At 48.2% G+C, this 16,713-nt stretch overlaps 1 protein-coding gene across 1 annotated transcript in view; it reads right to left on the minus strand.

Annotated features, from left to right (window-relative positions):
* The window catches only part of LOC306660322 (scavenger receptor cysteine-rich domain-containing protein DMBT1-like), a gene marked incomplete at its 5' end in the record, with an annotated part of 61,732 nt that overhangs the window by 26,232 nt on the left and 18,787 nt on the right, over nucleotides 1-16,713 (minus strand). Inside the window, 11 exons of the mRNA XM_079138428.1 lie at nucleotides 151-462; nucleotides 1,037-1,254; nucleotides 2,085-2,238; nucleotides 3,132-3,158; nucleotides 3,698-3,730; nucleotides 4,437-4,748; nucleotides 5,463-5,680; nucleotides 8,027-8,207; nucleotides 11,695-12,012; nucleotides 13,657-13,874; nucleotides 15,685-15,838. Coding sequence (XP_078994554.1) covers nucleotides 151-462; nucleotides 1,037-1,254; nucleotides 2,085-2,238; nucleotides 3,132-3,158; nucleotides 3,698-3,730; nucleotides 4,437-4,748; nucleotides 5,463-5,680; nucleotides 8,027-8,207; nucleotides 11,695-12,012; nucleotides 13,657-13,874; nucleotides 15,685-15,838 — 2,145 coding nt within the window. The remainder of the gene's footprint in view (nucleotides 1-150; nucleotides 463-1,036; nucleotides 1,255-2,084; nucleotides 2,239-3,131; nucleotides 3,159-3,697; nucleotides 3,731-4,436; nucleotides 4,749-5,462; nucleotides 5,681-8,026; nucleotides 8,208-11,694; nucleotides 12,013-13,656; nucleotides 13,875-15,684; nucleotides 15,839-16,713) is intronic.

The following is a 16,713-nucleotide window of genomic DNA, read 5'->3' on the forward strand; positions in this document are numbered from 1 at the left end:
ATGGTATGGGTGGCAGGCGGGTGCAAATGGCTGCCACAGGGGAACCGTGGGGATGCTCCAGAATGCCTTGCTGCACTGTGCGTGGTTGGCACACAGCCTGGAGCAGGAAGGCCGCTAGCTCCACACCAGGCGCACAATTCCAAGACCCACCTGAGCAGATGGCACCAGCGTCCTCATGGTGGCCACAGTTGTGGGTGAACCAGCCGCTGTGCAGGCACTGCCACAGCCTGGCTTCTGTCCCCATGCACTCCACATTGTCCAGGGCGATGGGACCCAGACCTCGCTTGAAATGTGCCCGCCCAGGGGCCGCAAGGGCCTCGCCACAGCCCAGCTGCCTGCATACCACCTGGACGTCAAGTAGGTCCCAGCTGTCGTCACACACGGTGCCCCAGCTGCCGTTGAAATGCAGCTCCACCCGGCCCTCGCACGGGTGGCTGCCATTGGCCAGCCTCAGGACCACATCTGGGAAAGGGGGACACGTTCAGTCACCACCCTGGGGCTGCCCTTTGCTGCTGTGCCAGAGGGTGACAAGGGCACTTCCTCTGGTCCTTGTGCAAGGAGCAGGGACACTTGTGGGTTAAATCTGGCTGCAAAAGCACTTTAGGTTTGATCTCCCAGATCAGTTGTTTCCCAGGGGGAATAATTTTAAAAGCGTTATTCCCCAGATTGGATCACCTACTTCTCAGGTCAGAGAGGCCCAAAGGCCTTCTGTGAAGTGGAATCGCCAAGCAGGCCAGCCCCGTGCTGCTCCCTGGGGGGAGTCATGTTCTCTTGCACGGTTTTGAATAAAGGGCTAGCCAGGTGTCCTTTCTCAGCACAGCCTGACATGCCCCTCAGGTCGGAAGATACACGGGGTGTCTCAGTGCATGGTGCTCCGGGTACGTGACCAGTTTCTCCAAGCTGCGCATTGGGAGCTGTGACTCCCAGGGGCTTGGGAAACCTTTTCAATCCCTAGTGCCCAGGCCCCCAAGTGGGGCACCCAACTTCACTGTCATTGCCACGCAGGGCCAGGGGCTGAAGTGACAGAAGGACCTACCCGTGTCGTTCTCATTGTAAACCAGAGACTCATAAGTTGCATGGAAGCCCATGTTGGTGACAATCGCGTCGCTGTGGAACACCACGGTCATGCGGTTTGAGGAGGAGGTAAATACTGGGGTAGTCCCTGAACAGAACCTCCCCAGGGAGAAAGATTCGCTTTGTGGGCCATCGAAGATTTCGATGAAGTCGTAAGGACAGCCATAGAAATTTTCCATTCTGTGAAGAGAAAGGTGTCATTCAAACTCCACTGGCTGGGGTTTTTCACCCAGCTAGCAATGACCCCGATCAGCTCAGGATGGGCTGGGGAAAGCTACCTGAAACCTACATCTCTTCATGTAGGTTGGAGGGAGGGATGGCCCTGCTGACATGGGCAAAAGGGACCTTCCTGCTTCTAAATATCCTGTAATTTTTCAAGTTTTAATTCAATGGCTTCTGTTCCATATGTATTACAAGAGCAGGGAATAGGACTTCAGTGGTATTGATGGCTTATGGTGAAAGGTAAAATTTTCTCCTGCCCCTGACTGTCCCCCCTCACTTCATTCTCCATCCCAGAAGTAACTCCAGTGAATGGCTTCTTTTTATTTCCTTCCAGAGACTGCTTATACGCAAATGGCAGCAGACTATTTTATTGTCTGTGGTTTTCTGGCATCCCATTCCATTTCAAGATCCACTATGTGTGTGACAGCAATGTGTGCATGCACAGAGATCTATTTCAATGACCCCCTACTGATGGACAAATTGACTGTTTCCAATCCATTGCTACTATGTACAAGTTGCTGTGGTTATTTTCAGTGCACATGAGACTATCTGCAGACCAGAGACTACACATGAGACTATCTGCAGACCTGGGGCTGGAATTGCTGGGTTACAAGATCTGTATGTTTAAATTTTGATTTTAAAAATTCAGGTGTAGTTCACCTTTAAGGATTAAATATGGGAGGTGTTTTTTATTTTTATTTTATTTTTTTGAGAGGAGGGTGGGAGATGGAACACTGCTATGCATACCTGCGTGAAGACAATAGTGAAAGTAGGGAATATCCACTCACTTGACCACTTCAAATGTAAGTCTGACGTGAGCCCTGGTATCCACTTGTATGTCCCAGGCACATACCACGTTCGTGGGATATTTTTTAGGGAACCAAGGACTGGAGAAGGAGCCTGAATTATTTGTGAGCAAACCACCACAGCGGAAGTTTTCATCTGTAAGAAACAGTGAAGAAGCCCCGTTAGGAGGACGCTGACTTTGCTGGAGTTTTGAGCAGGTCCAGCGGGGATACAGTGAGAACAGAAGCAGGAAAAATGGTCTAGGGCTGCTTCTGCAGATGACTAGAAAAGTTGGCTTTGCACACCCTCCTCAGCTCCCCACACTGTCTTCCTGGGCCGATGAAGATCATTACATGCTTTCTCGTGAATAGAGGATGATCGTATATAGGGTTTGAAAGGGCTTTACGGACCTGTGCACAGGCAGTGCAGACCAAAGTAGCCTTTCTCAGAACAGCACGACACACCAGCTTGTGTTACATGATCCCTAATGGTCCTTGCTAAAATAATTAATTGGGAGGCCATGAAACCGATCTGGATTCTTACAAGCATACCCAAACTCAGCTCATTATAAATGGTCTTTGTCAATCAGAAACTACTAACTGAACTCTAACTAGGGACTTCCTGCTGAAATGATCTAAAGAAGGCCACAGTTCAAACCCCACAAGTCAAATATTTTCTTTGCTTTGCTTCTGTGTTCACCCTCTCCAAGCCTTCCCCTCCGCCCACTCAACGGAACCCCAAACCACTCCATTTAGGGGCTCAATTCAAAATGGCTCTCTGCTCAAATAAATTCTTTAAAAAATTTAAGGTACCAAAATTATCTTTTGATCATTATATACAAATCCTAACTGAAATTAAGATCCAGATTACATAAAACATCCAATTTATGGCTGAAATATTGGCCATGGTATAGAATTGGTTAAAGGCCTCTGTCCAGCTGCTTCTCAGATATAAAAGGAAGAAAGAACATTTGTTCAATTACTGGAAGAGCTAACATTGAAGTGCAGCACATACAAGACCACATGGAGAGCTTGCATAAGCTGAAGTACCTGTAGAGGGACTGTCATCAGTGACACCTGTGAAAATACAGAGCAAGAATAACAACATGAGTGAGGTCCTCTGTTCAGAAGCCCCCTTCAAAACACTCAGAAAATTGGCCCCTCAGTACTATCACTGCTCTGTCCCCCAGTGGACAGAGATGGCTCTGGCTTCTCAAGAGCTTGGAACTTCAAACACCAAGTGTGTGCATGGGTGTCATCCATACAACTTGTTGAGGGCTGTCCTGTGATTCCCATTTCCTCGCTCCCTCCAGCATCTCACAGCAAGGTCATGGCTGCAGACAGTTAGCCTTCTCTTTGCAGCAGGTACTGGCTCGGAGAGTCTCTTGACTGATGGATTGCATCTCTAGTAAATCTGCACCCTACCTCCCTCTTACCTTTCTTCCCACCCTCTGCAACCCCTCAGCCCCACCATTTTGTCAACCCCAATGGGCTGCACTGCTCTTGTTAATTAGCAACAGAGAATTTCATAGGACTATGCCCCAACCTCTGAATTAAACAGTAGCCAGGATTCACAGGGGCCTGGCAACTGGTGGAACTGTATGGAAGCACAGTACCTGTTGGTCCTCCCTTTGGGTTGCCATCAATACCTATTCAGAGGTAGGTGAGAGAATGGGAGAGAATTGAATAAGGTGGTCACATAATTCATGAGAAAAACCAAGCCCATTGCTCAGGATCAAGCATATCCTATTCTGGGCAGTTGAGAAAGTGGTATTGAAACTCATTAGAGTTGGTTACAAGATCAGTGCCCTGGTGAGGGAGCACACTTTGCTCTTGGGGACTCAGATGCTACATGTTTGCTTTTGGTGACTTTCAGGGTTGGCTGGGCTTTCCCGACAGGGTTGAGCTGTTGTAAGCACAGGACCTTGGAGAGATAACAAGACCCACGTGTGACAGGCCTGTACTGCCTTGTCAAGGTCAGATGCTGGTAGGCTCCATCAGAGGCCAGGAAGATTAAATGAGAATATGAGGGCACAGGCTGCCACAAGAGGTTGGCATGGCTAAGCACCTGAAGGGCACCAGCTGCTCTTCCTACTCAGGAGAGCAGGAAGTGGCCGATGCGCTGGCATGTCCTCTAGGAATAGGAGGTCCGATGAGACCAGGCCTCTATGTAGTCATTTCCAGCGGGGACCTTCAACGTCTTACAGATGCAACAGTCTAAGAGGAAACTGACTCTTAAGCAAACTGACTTAAGAAGCCGGCCTGCCGCCCAGCTTGCTCTGATGCATTGCCTGCTGCTGTTGCCGCCTCCCTTCCCAGAGGCTCCAGGTGGGCGATGTTCCCCCAGGTGCTCACCGGAGCAGACGGCGCTAGCATCCTCGTGGTGCCCACAGTTGTGGGAGAGCCACCCGTTGTGTGCACACTGCCACACCTCGGCCTCGTGCCCCGTGCACCGCACGTCGTCCAGCATGATGTGACCAGTGCCGCCGTCAAAGTAGTTCTGAGCCGGGGCCGATAGGGCCTGGCCGCAGCCCAGCTGCTGGCACACCACCCTGGCGTCACTCAGGTCCCAGCTGTCATCGCACACCGTGCCCCAGGTGCCGTTGTAGAAGACCTCCACCCGGCCCTCACACCTGTGGCTGCCATTGACCAGTCTCAGGGACATCCCTGGGGGACAGGAAAACGGGGGCTTCTGAGCTGTGGCACTGTTCCCAAACTCCAGGACCTTCTGCAGGTAGAAAATGTTGTCCAGCACTTGGGCACTAGTTCCCCTGCTGGACTCTTAGCCCCCAGGGAGTGTGTCCCTGTGTCCTGATTTACCTGGAATAGTCCTGGTTTTTGACCGTGAAGATCAATCACTGCCTGTCAATTATTTTAGAGCCTCTTTTAAACTCTCAAAAGTATCCCAACTGGAGGACAACTTGCACAGCCCCCCAAGCATGAGCCACCGAGAGCCCTGGAGTGTCTCCCATGCCCCGAGGGAGGACCTGCAAGAAATGGGAGTGTTCTGAGAGGCCTTGTACTGAGTGCGGCGGGAGCGGGGGACTGGCAGGCGCAGGTCTCCACAGGTTTGGAATGTGGGTGACTTCCGGTCCCTTGGAGAAGGAGGCTCTCGTGCGGGTCCTCCACCAACACACGCAGCCAGCTCAAGGTAGGAGACCTCGGCCATCTGGCTCTTCAGTGGGGGTGCGCTGTGGGACACGGTGACAGTGGGCGGCAGAGCAGGGTGAGGACTGGGGTTGGGGGCTGTGTGGATGTCACTCAGGATGTCAGCAGTGAGTGTGATGCCACAGATGAGATTGAGCAAACATCCCCTCTCCTGAAGGGACGGGATGTGAGTCAGACACAACTTTCCTGTGAGGCTGACGTCAGGATACCCACCACTCTCCCTTCCATCTTGCGGAACAGCGTTGTACAGGGCGTAAAACCCCGTGTTGGTGATCATGGCGTCACTTCTGAACTCGACGGTCATGACATTGGAAGAGGAGAGGAATGCGAGCTCTGCCCCAGCACAGAATCTGCCCATGGAGAGGGGGGCAGCTTGCCATCCATCGAACACTTCCACAAAGTCGTAGGGACACCCATAGATGTCCTCTAGTCTAGGACAGGAAGGCAACGTTAGTCTCCCTGGGAGATCTGTGCAGCATCCTGCCATCTCCTCCTAACCACGCCCCCGCTAATCTCGTGAACTTTCAAGAGCAGCTTGAATCTGCCTCCCGTCCTTCCCTCTTGGGACCACCTGCTCCTGGGACCACCTGGGCTGTCAGATTCCCATCTCTCACCTGGTCCATTTCAGTGGCCTCCCACCTGGAATCCTGGCTCTCACCCCCCCCCCACCCTCTTCCTCTCCTCTTGAATGTCTCCTTGACGTCCCCACTCAAATCCTGCCACTCTCTGGACGGTGGTAAGTGTTCAACAGGAACTCGTTGGGTAATAATCCGGAAGACTTCGAGCCGGGAGAAATAATGAGAGCTGTAGAAAGCTCCAGGCCTCGTCGGGTGGACTCTGCCCACCAATGCCCAACTGCCTGGTCCAAACCAAACACTTTCACAGAAGGTCTCATCCCACCTGATGATCAGAGGCTTCCTGACCATCTACCTCTGCTGCTTCTCCCTCCTGACCCTCTAGCCCACAAGCATGGACCTGCAGATATACCTTCATAGCACTTGTTGACTCACTGCTATCTGAGATTGTGCACTGAGTTTCTGGTTTATTCAAGTGCTATTCTTCTTTCCCTCTAGAATGCAAACAGGACGCAAGAGGGCTTGTCTGTCTTGTTTGGGGTTACAAGCCCATTCCTAGACCACGGCCCCCACACAGTGGGGCTCAGTACACACATGTCCTGTAAGAGGGTAAGGTCACTTCAAGTTCAGAATCATATCGTAAATCACAACTAATTTTGTGTCTTGAGAAACAGGAAGCAAATAGCAATAAATCTAGACTTAAAAACATAGACCTCCCCAAATTAGCAACTGTGCTCTGGTTCTAGGCAACACATCAGACACTTTCTTGATTGTGATTCAAAATTGTAGTAGGAACTTTATGTTGGAATCTCAACCTTTATATTCCTGTGGGTGTGAGCCATTGTAGCTCTTTGGAATAACTCTTTTCCAGAAGGGATAAAATGAGATGCTGTGTCTTAATAAAGCATTAGAACTATAAATTCCATATATTGAAAATATGTGATGCCAAATCTCCTCACATTGTTTTCTACAAATAAACCACGTGTTGAATGAATGAATGATAAACATATATTGTTCATAATGTGTGATGCCCCTGACGTTAGTTTATATCCTCTCTAACCAAAATGAATTAGCAGCCATGGAAACCTGTGGACTCCACCTGTCACTCCACTGCCTGCCCTTTTTATGTTTTTGAAAATAGCATTTAGCCATTCAGACCCTGTGCTGCTGTGGCCGATGAATGCAGAGAGCAGTGGCGGAGGTCTGAGACACAGTGCGGGGCAAAGTCCAGAAGAGAGAATGACCCAGATACAACCCAGTGCAGACAGGTGACAGCAGGGTTTAGCACTATCAGGAAAAGGGATTTTTCAGAAACAGTTACTCAGGTATACGTATGAATGTATGTACGTGTATACAACTGGCCCTCCCATCTGTGAGTTCTGCATCCGAGGACACAACCAACTGTGGATCAAAAATATTTGAAAAAACCTGCATCTGTACTAAACACATAAAGACTTTTTTTCCTTATCTTTATTCCCTAACAATATAGTGTCACGGATGCTTGCACAGCATTGACATTTATTAGGTTGGTAAGTCCTCCGAGCTGATTGCAGGACACAGGAGGATGGGTAGGTTCTGTGCTTTAGCAGAGGATTTGAGCATCTGCGGACCTTGTGGTTAAGGCTGGGGGTGGGAGGGTGGGGGTCCTGGAACCTATTCCCTGTGGATAGTGATGGACAAATGTATACATGTACATATAAATATACATTAAAGTAAGATAAATTCCTTTAAAGTGGGCGGTGATTGGAGCAAGAAGTAGGAAGTGCGAGGTTCATGAAGGGAGGAATGAATGAGCTAGCCGTTCAATCTGTGGAAGAAAATCTCGGCAGGGACGTGGTAGAAACTCATGAAGGAAGAGGTTCTGGATTTACTTTGGGTGCATCAAAGGGAAGAATGGTGGGGCTGTGGGCAAGAGGAAAGCGGGTCTGGATTCAGCAGGAGGAAGAGGCCTGTGTCTGATGAGCTGGCGGAGGTGAAGGGGCGAGGTCTGGGGCGTGGCCACCGGGCAGGGCTCCAGGGCCTGCTGCTCCTGGGTTATTCTCTCACTGTACTAAGTGACTGAAAGACCCTCGCAGCCCAGGCGACCAGACCCAGTCTCACCTAAAATGTGGGAGGATTTGAGCCACGGAAATGCTGCCTGTTTGAGGAGACCACGGATCAAATCTCGCCTGGCCCTTGAAGTAGAGAGGAGAGGCTGCTCACCTCAGGCTCGGGATGGACAGCTGTATGCGGAACTCCTCAGGCACGTGTATCACCCAGACGCACTCCACGTCAGTGGGGTAGTTTGTAGGATACCACGGACTGGAGAAGGAGCCTGAGGGGCTTGACACGACTCCCCCGCAAGAGTTACTTCCTCCTGTGGGAGCAGGCGAGAGACCCGTGGTTGGCCTCTTGAGCATGCACCTTGCATTTTCCCAGGTGTAGGAACCAGAATTCTGTCAAGTTCAACAGCAGAATCCCCCAAAGGGAAGGGACTATGCTGCTCTGGGTATGGCCGTGGCTTGGCCGGTGCGAGTGGTACCCTCTCAGAGGGCATGCAGAAATGAAAGGTGACTGGCAGCGGGACCTTACAGTCAACAGTGGGTGGACTGGAAAGGTCCTGGACACATGCCAGGAGATGTGGGCGTGTCCAGGCTGTACTTCTTTACTACTCTCCCCAGGTTTCTGTCACACAAACCAGCTCAACTCAGGTGTGGACAACTCGCCCTCAACATCTGTGAGGGCTCCATCCCACCCATTCCTCCCCCTCATGGCAGAGTGGACAGATAGAAGTCCTTCCTGCTTTTATGAATTATCAAAATGATCCCACTGGATAGTCTACAGGTCATGATTTCAATGACGAGGGTTACCTTTTGGTACAGGCGCTTGAGCAATGGCAGCTGCAAAAATCAGAAAATCAGGAGAGAGCTGAGCATTGTAAACTCACACTTCATTCAGAGCAAACGAATGAACATATTACTACTCTTAAGTTTTACTAAGTAGCGGGGACACATGCTCTCTCTTTTCTGCCTGATCTAGGGTAGAGCTGCTCCCTTTCTTTCAACTGATTCACCGGATAATCACAGACAGTGTCCAGCTACCTGACATCTTTTCTGTGCCTGGTCCACCAAACCAACTGCTGTCCTGAGACTGACTGGTCACTGCGGATTACCCACAGTAACATACAGACACCATGCCACTGTGTCTGTAGAAAGTGATCAAGTGCCAGAATTTATGAAGAGAAAAACCAGAATCCCAGAGCCTGAACAGGGAAGGGTGGGCTGGAGGGTCCTGTGAAGGAAGAGGGGCTTCAATGCATGTTTAAAGTCCCTTCTTTCTCCTTTCATGTGTCCTGTTGGTTTTGATTTCTATGTAGCACATATTTCAATATTCAATATTCTATATCCTCAGTCCTCTCCCTACAAGGCTGGCTGAGAGCAAGGCAGCTTTGAAAACCTTAGTGCCTGCCTGAGTTCACAGGAAGGGTTAGTGGGAGGGAGTCTGAGACACACAGGCAGGTGGTTGAGAAATCCCTGTCGTCTTGCTCTTCAGCCAGCTCTGCTGCAAGGGGCAGAGCAGTGGCATGAGAAATTGGGTCCACTTTCCTGTCCTTTGTCCTTTGCCCAGGACAGGGTTGGAGATCAACAGAATATTTTTTTTTTCCAGGCTACAGTGTCTTAATCAACTTTCTCTTGTTAAATGCTTGATATGCAACATTCCCCCAGCTAATTAAATGGCAAGAGCCTTATTTTTTTGTGCCTAGATAGGGGTCTCATGCTCTGTCAGTAGTGGTCTACTGGACTCAAGCTCACAGAAGGATATTATTTAGGCACAAATGGTCTTATTCACCCCACGATAGTTTCTTTCCTCCCATGACCCATTCTCTTCTCCAGTCAGCTAAGCCTCTATGCTTAAAAAAAAAAAAAGGGATCTCGCAGTAGAGGGAAGAAAGAAAGGCCTCCTGTGTCCTGAGGTTGGAAACCCTGGGTGGTAGGAGGACTTGGGGGCAGAATCAGCTGAAGAACTGAAAGTCCCACCCTCCCTTCTCCTGTCCAGACCTCCTCCTCCCTGACCCAGGCTGCAACAGATTTCTCACCAGAGCAGAAGAGGAAAGACAGGGGCGTCAAAGCAGCTCAGCTGCTTGTTGGACCCTCATAAGGAATCTTGTGTGCCCTGTTTTCCCTCCAGGGCTGCTACAAAATTTGTGGGTCCCTTTGTGAAATGAAAATGTGGGGCTTCAGTCGGATGGAGAAATCACTCTCCTCTTTCCACAGGACCACTGCTCCATCCACAGCAAATGTGGTGCCCTCAAGGGATGGTGACATCTATCCTGGGGTGAACACAGGCCCTGCATTGAAGTGGGCAAGAGACCTCCACTAAGTGCCATGGTGCTGTCAGGCCAGGGTAGGGACAGCTGCCAGCCATCCTGAGGGCCCTGAAACATTATAGGGTGCATTCCTGACTCTGGCACCAACTCAGTGCCCAGCATCCAATGGCAATGGTCAACAGGCAGAGACAGAAAGGACCCAGACCAGGCCCTGGGGAGCTGGGGTCAGGGAAGAAGGCAGCGGAGAACCTGTCCTTAGGAGCAGAAGGCAGGAGGCCACATATGAGCTGGGTCTAAATGGAATCCTGAGTTTGGGAGAGGGTCATTGTAGCACATGACATTGAGTAAATTACCAGAAGTTCTACTCTGACCCAAATGGTTTCTCTCTCTCTCTCTCTCACCTTCCCTCTCCACCCCCCCCCCTGCTTTTTGGTACTGGAAATTGAACCCAGGGGTGCTCTACCACTGAGCTATATCCCCAGTCCTTTTTATTTTTTAATTTGAGACAGGGTCTTACTAAGTTGCTGAGCCTGACTTTGATCTTGTGGTCCTCTTGGCTCAACCTCCCAAGTTGCTAAGATCACAGGTATGAACCAGTGCACCTGCCCAAATGGTTATTTCTTACCAGAAGTCTGTTATTGAGCTGTGGGAAGAGTTTGCAACTGAATGCATCTTTGTTTCTCTGCAGGTTTTCATTTTCTTACCCACGTCCCTGAGATGCAAACCTTTCTACCTTCTCTCCTCTCCATATCTACCCTCTTCTCAGTCACAATGATTGAACTGTTCTTCTCTCTCTTCCCACCCTTCCTTGCTCTGCCACTAGAAAGGGTGAGTTTTGAATATAATTCCATTTGGGAAATGTGACTCTTAGTCCCTTGTCTAAATCACTGACCCTCAACCTAAGCTGCACATTGAATCACATAGGGGAGATTTAAGTATTACTAATGAGTGAGAGTCACCCAGAGATTTTGATGTGACTGGTTCTGGGTACAGTCAAGGGACAGAGAATTTCAAAAGCTCCCTGGATGATGGTAGTGCGCAACTATAATTGGAAATCAGCGACCTGGTCACTGTCCATCAGGGTCTAGGTCAGGACGCAGGTCAGATTCCTCTTTAATTTTGCAGACATGGAAATTCCCATTGTTGGACCTACCTCGGGGTGTAGGAATCATTTCTGCAGTCCAGTTCCCAGCATCTGCATGCATGGAAAATAAGCAAACTTAGAGATCTGAGTTAAATTCTATGAAGACAAAGAAATGGTTTTCAGGTGTGGGCAGGTGTGGAAAAGGCAGGCTTCATGTTACCTAAGCAAGCACAAGGACACGACTTTCTTGGGAAAGAAAGCTCACACCTGAGAAAGGTGTGGAGAAGAGGACCAGCCAGCTGAGGCCTGGCATGTTTATCTTTGGAACAGTCAGCCCCTCAGCATTCTCTGCCCCTCTGGCTGATGGCATGTTCATCTGCTGGCCACTGTCCTTAGATTCCCTGGCCCTGCTCTGTGCATGTCCTCCATCCATCACCCAGACCCCTCAGAAAAAGGACCCACTGTGGGAGGAAAGGGTACCTGAGCAGACAACACCAGCATCCTCATGATGGCCACAGTTGTGGTCTGACCAGCCGGAGCTGGGGCACTGGCCAAGGTGGCTCTCACTTCCTGCACACTGGATGTTGTCCAGGAGGATGTCTCCAGAGCCTGGGCCAAAGTGGGCCTTTCCAGGAGCAGCAATGGCCTGTCCACACTCCAACTGTCTGCACACAACCTTGGCTTCATTAAGGTCCCACAGGTCATCACACACGGTACCCCAGGACCCTTGGTGGAAGATCTCCACTCGTCCTGAGCACCTTCCAGAGCCGCCCACCAGCCGCAGCACTGGTCCATCTTCTAAACATAGGAGGATTTTATTTTTGAGTTCAGGAAATTTAACATAGGAAGTGACTTCTAACTCCCATGCCATGACCAAGGAAGACAACAACAAGAGCAAAACCTTAAAACTGTCTTGGTTCCATAATAGGTGGAAGGGCTTTAGAGTGAGACAAAAATTGGGTTTGAATCTACTGCTCTCTAGTTGTGTAACATTTGATGAATTATTTTATCTCCATGAGCTTTAGTTTCCTCATCTGTAAAATGGGCACTCCAGCAGCACCTACCTCGTAGGACTGTAAGGATGAATCAACGAGGGTGACCATATGAAGGACACAAGTCAGCACCCAACAATTATGGCTGCAGCAGATCTTTCTGTGAGGTTCTTTATATCAAAATGCTAGTTACTGGGGAAGCAGATTTCCAGCTACTCTTTTTGGATGTGTCTTGGATAAGTGTAGATTTAGTCCCCTGAAAGGTGTTGTACCATCAAATGGCTGTGACTTCACTGAGTTCAATGGCAATGGCTATTCCTGGGTCAAAGGGCCATGGCCAGCTGGAATGACCTGCTGCCTCCTGGAGCTGTCCTAGGGACCACCTCTTCTTCTTGCGCCCACAGGGAGGCTCTTCCACTTTGTCTTCTTTCTGTTGCTCAAGCATCCCAGCTCTCCCCCTGGAGTCCTTTGCATTTGCTGCTCTCTCTGCCTGTCATGCCTCCCATGTCACCTCCTCAGGATGCCATCCCCCCAGGCACTCCTTCCCCCAGAGACTCTCTCCTAGGCCAGCTACCTTTTATTCCCAGCCCTTATCTGTGCCCTTTGTCATCCTTGTCCCAACTCCTCTTGTCTATTTACTTGCTGCTTGTGTTGTGAGCCCTTCCCACTTTCTGGCATCCACCCTGGAACAGAAAGGGAGCTGTAGTTCTGTTCTGTGCCCACACACTGGTAACTGGCTTGGAACATGGTATAACCTGTCTATTACTTAATGGGTAGTCAAAGAGTAATCTTGATTTCAAAGGCTGGGGATTCCTTACCCCAGGGAAGGGTCTCAGACATGCCTTTGAAGGTCATATGAGAGAAATTCCATTCATCAAAATCACACAAGCTCAAACTGCAGCCAGGGACTTACTACTTGTCTTTCTGAGGGTCTGAAAGAATTACCAGGATTCCTGTAGGGCCCTCTGAGCAACAAAGTCCCTAATTGGTAGGCAGCATGCTTTCAGATTGAAAATTGGATCTGATGCAGGAATGACCACCTATAGAGCCATGGAAAACAGCAGTCCTAAGCCTCTTATTTGGGTGAGACCAGGTGTAGTGCATCCAAGTATGAAAGGGACAGCTGGAAGGGAAAGTGCCATCTCCCAGGGTCCCACGTTTCAGCACTCTAGACAGTTCACGAGGTGCTAATGATGGCAGATTCAGCCTGAAGAAGATACTTCATAGCTTACAGCTGTCCACAGAATGGTGGCTGCCTGGCCATCTACACACTGGATACACATCGCTGCCACTGTAACCTGCCACGTGGCCCTCTGTGGGAAAAATCTAGCAGTTACTGAGTAGGGATGATGGAGCTAAGAGTGAGGATCTTTCAAAATGGAATCCCAAACCTCTGCTATCTGGAAACTTTGGTTGTTTACAACAACAAAAGCTACAGAAGACTTCCTACCTGACTCCCTTTCACCGTGTGTGATCACATTGAACAGAGCTTGAAAGCCCGTATTGGTTATCATCGAATCGCTCCGGAACACCACGGTCATGATGTTTGAGGAGGAGAAAAATAACACAGCTCCTGGGGCACAGAACTTCCCCATGGACAGCGAGGCAATCCTGGGGCCATCGAAGATCTCCACTGAGTCATAGGGACAGCCGAGGATATCTTCCAGACTGTGGGAACAGAGCAGAAGGGTAGTGGCAGGTTAGAAGCTTCCTCAATGTTAATGCTCAAAGCGTGACAACCATAGAGTTCAAATACATGGATTATAGTTTAAGTTGTACACTAATATATGAACATTAATTAACTTTTTCAGATGCTTTATCAGAACTTTTTCTTTCCCTGAGGAATGTGCAGAACATATTTGTAACAGGTTTTGAAATCATAATTGTTTTGGCCAGTCCCAACCTATGTAAGACATTAACAAATAGAAATAATATTTGTTACTACTGTAATAATACTGCGATTATGTGAACAGTCAGGTCACCTAACGATCAGAAAGTAATGAATGGCACAGCCATATTTCCCTACCTCTCCAATTCACAATATTTTCCATATCCAAATTCTTAGGAGGAAAGATCTTAATTTCAAAATGAAAGCAATAGCAGCATTTGAAGAGTATTTGTATTGTGGCCATTATTTATGAGGGATGTGATGAGGAGGGATGCTGAAATACACAGCCCCTATCAGGATAGGCTGGGGAGGCAAACGTTCAGGCTTCTCCCCTCACTGTGGGCTAATTACGTCCCTGTGGCTTCAGTCAACAAAGATGGTATGGTTTAGGACTTTATTTTATTGTTGTATTTTCGTTGTTTTGCTTGGGCAGTCTGAATCCGTGGCTTGGTATAGTCATGACTGAACACAGGTCAGAGGCAGGCTGAGGCTGGTGTATCAGGGATTCCACAGCCTCGCCCGCATGTGTGATGTAAGTGTCATGCACAACAAGAAAGGTCTTGTGCAGACTTGGCTCACAGAAGCACCGATGGGTGAGGAGCTGGGGCTCTGACGTCAGGCAGACCTGTGTGGGTTGGCCTTGGGAAAGCTGTTCTCCTCTCTGACTCAGTTTCCTCACCTCTAACAGGAATGACAAAGAGGCCTATTGGGGATCTGTGACAACCCTGAAATGTGACAAAGTATAAAGGCATATAGGACCGTCTGGGCACCCAGTCAGCCTTAAAAAGTCAGCTATTATGTCGTTGAGATTAAAACATGGCAGTGACTTAGGACTACATCCATGCTTTTCATGTCAGGGACGAGGCTATGTCTTTTCTGACATTCATAAGAGGCGTAGCCTAAGGCCGGAGTAGTTGGCTGATGTGTGCATGAGGAACGTCTCCTTCCGTTTGTTTGAAATTTAAATTTAAAGAAAGAAAGTTTAAGAAGAAACAGACTTGTACCCAGTGTACTACAAGGGCAAATGTGTTGAGTGTTTTTGTGATTTTTAGGAAAAAAAAATCAAAAGAGAAACTATCCAGGGAAGGTTAAGTGAATATGTTCACCAGTGAAATCCCGAGTTTTCAATTCTGTAAATATTTCAATGAAGTTGACAAAGGCACATTAAAATGGGTTGAAAATCATAATCTAGACTTTATATCCATCATATATATTTTCATATGCATATGTGTGATAAATACATATATTTTCAAATACTCTAATCATTCACTTCATATTTTTCTCAAAAGAATAGACCCCTAAAACACAATAATTATTTCAAAGTTACCATAAGGTGCTCAACTTAAATTTTTACAGGTGTTTCACATCTGGGAAAATGGGTGAAGTGGGTTAATAACTTACTTAGTGATACTTTTAAATTAAAAGTGACTCGTAGTTTAAGACTACAAACTTAAGCCAAACTTTGACTTGGGAAGATGGTAAAGTTTTATGTTCTTCTGGGTTCATCCTTAAATGTTTCTCACCAGAAGAGATAGCTTTATCATAATTTCATAACTCATATTGTTATGTCAGTATTTAAAATTTTCTTACTTCAAACTTGGAATCGTGAGCTCTATGCGGAATTTTGTATCCACATGAATTTCCCAAACACACTGGATATCTGTTGGATAGTTTTCTGGATACTGTGGACTAGAAAATGAGCCAGAGAGACTAGAAATGACCCCTCCACAGGAGTTACCTCCTCCTGAAAAACAGGAAAAAATAGATGTCAGGATGGTATCACCCAGTGGTCCAGTGGAATCCTGAGGCGTCATCTGGCTGGGCACACAGGCTGTCCGAGCCGTCGTCAGCCTTAATATCTCGTGGGAAGAGGAGTCCATCCGATTTAATTCTAATTTTATTAACCATTCATGAAAGTTCCCTGTCTTTACCTCCTCATGCCACCTGATAGAGAAATGTGCCGCTTGTCCTCTCTGCAAACTGACTCCTCCCCTCGGGTTTTGCGTGCTGGGAGAGAGGCTGAGCAGGTCTCCTTACTGGGAGACTGGGATGGACAGAAAGAGGCTGTGCATGCCTGTGTAGGGGAGAGATAGCTCTGGGGTCTGAAGAGTCAGAGACGAAGGGAAAGGGACAAAGTCTCTGTTTTGGGAGGTGCTGACTGGGACCCCCTCTGAGGACGTTTCCATAACTTTTCCCTGATAGACTGTGTTTCTTTAACTCAGGATACTCAGGCTGGAACATGTAGGTTTTTGGATCTGGAAGAGTTAAACAAGATAATGGTGAAATCCAATTCTTTCATATTAGTATAAATAGATATATGCACACATGTGTATATTTAAAGCAGCATGACATGTAAGGAAGCAAAGAGCTTAGAATCATCAAAAGATTTTGGAGGAAATTTGAAAACACAATGAGTTTTACTGACTGTGTCCCTAAATATTATAATGTTGCTTAATTTTTCTTCTTTCTGTCCTTCTGACCAATTTGCAATTCTACCACAGTCCTGCAGACTGCTAGTCTTTCCAGAGATGGGTGTTAGGAAGTGGCGGTGCTTCGTCCTATAGTTTTATCACTGATCACATGGGTAGGTTACAAGGACCAGGCCCCATCAGCTGACAC

This window comes from Sciurus vulgaris, assembly GCF_902686455.1.
Source record: "Sciurus vulgaris genome assembly, chromosome: 4".
In the NCBI taxonomy this organism is placed as follows: domain Eukaryota; kingdom Metazoa; phylum Chordata; class Mammalia; order Rodentia; family Sciuridae; genus Sciurus; species Sciurus vulgaris.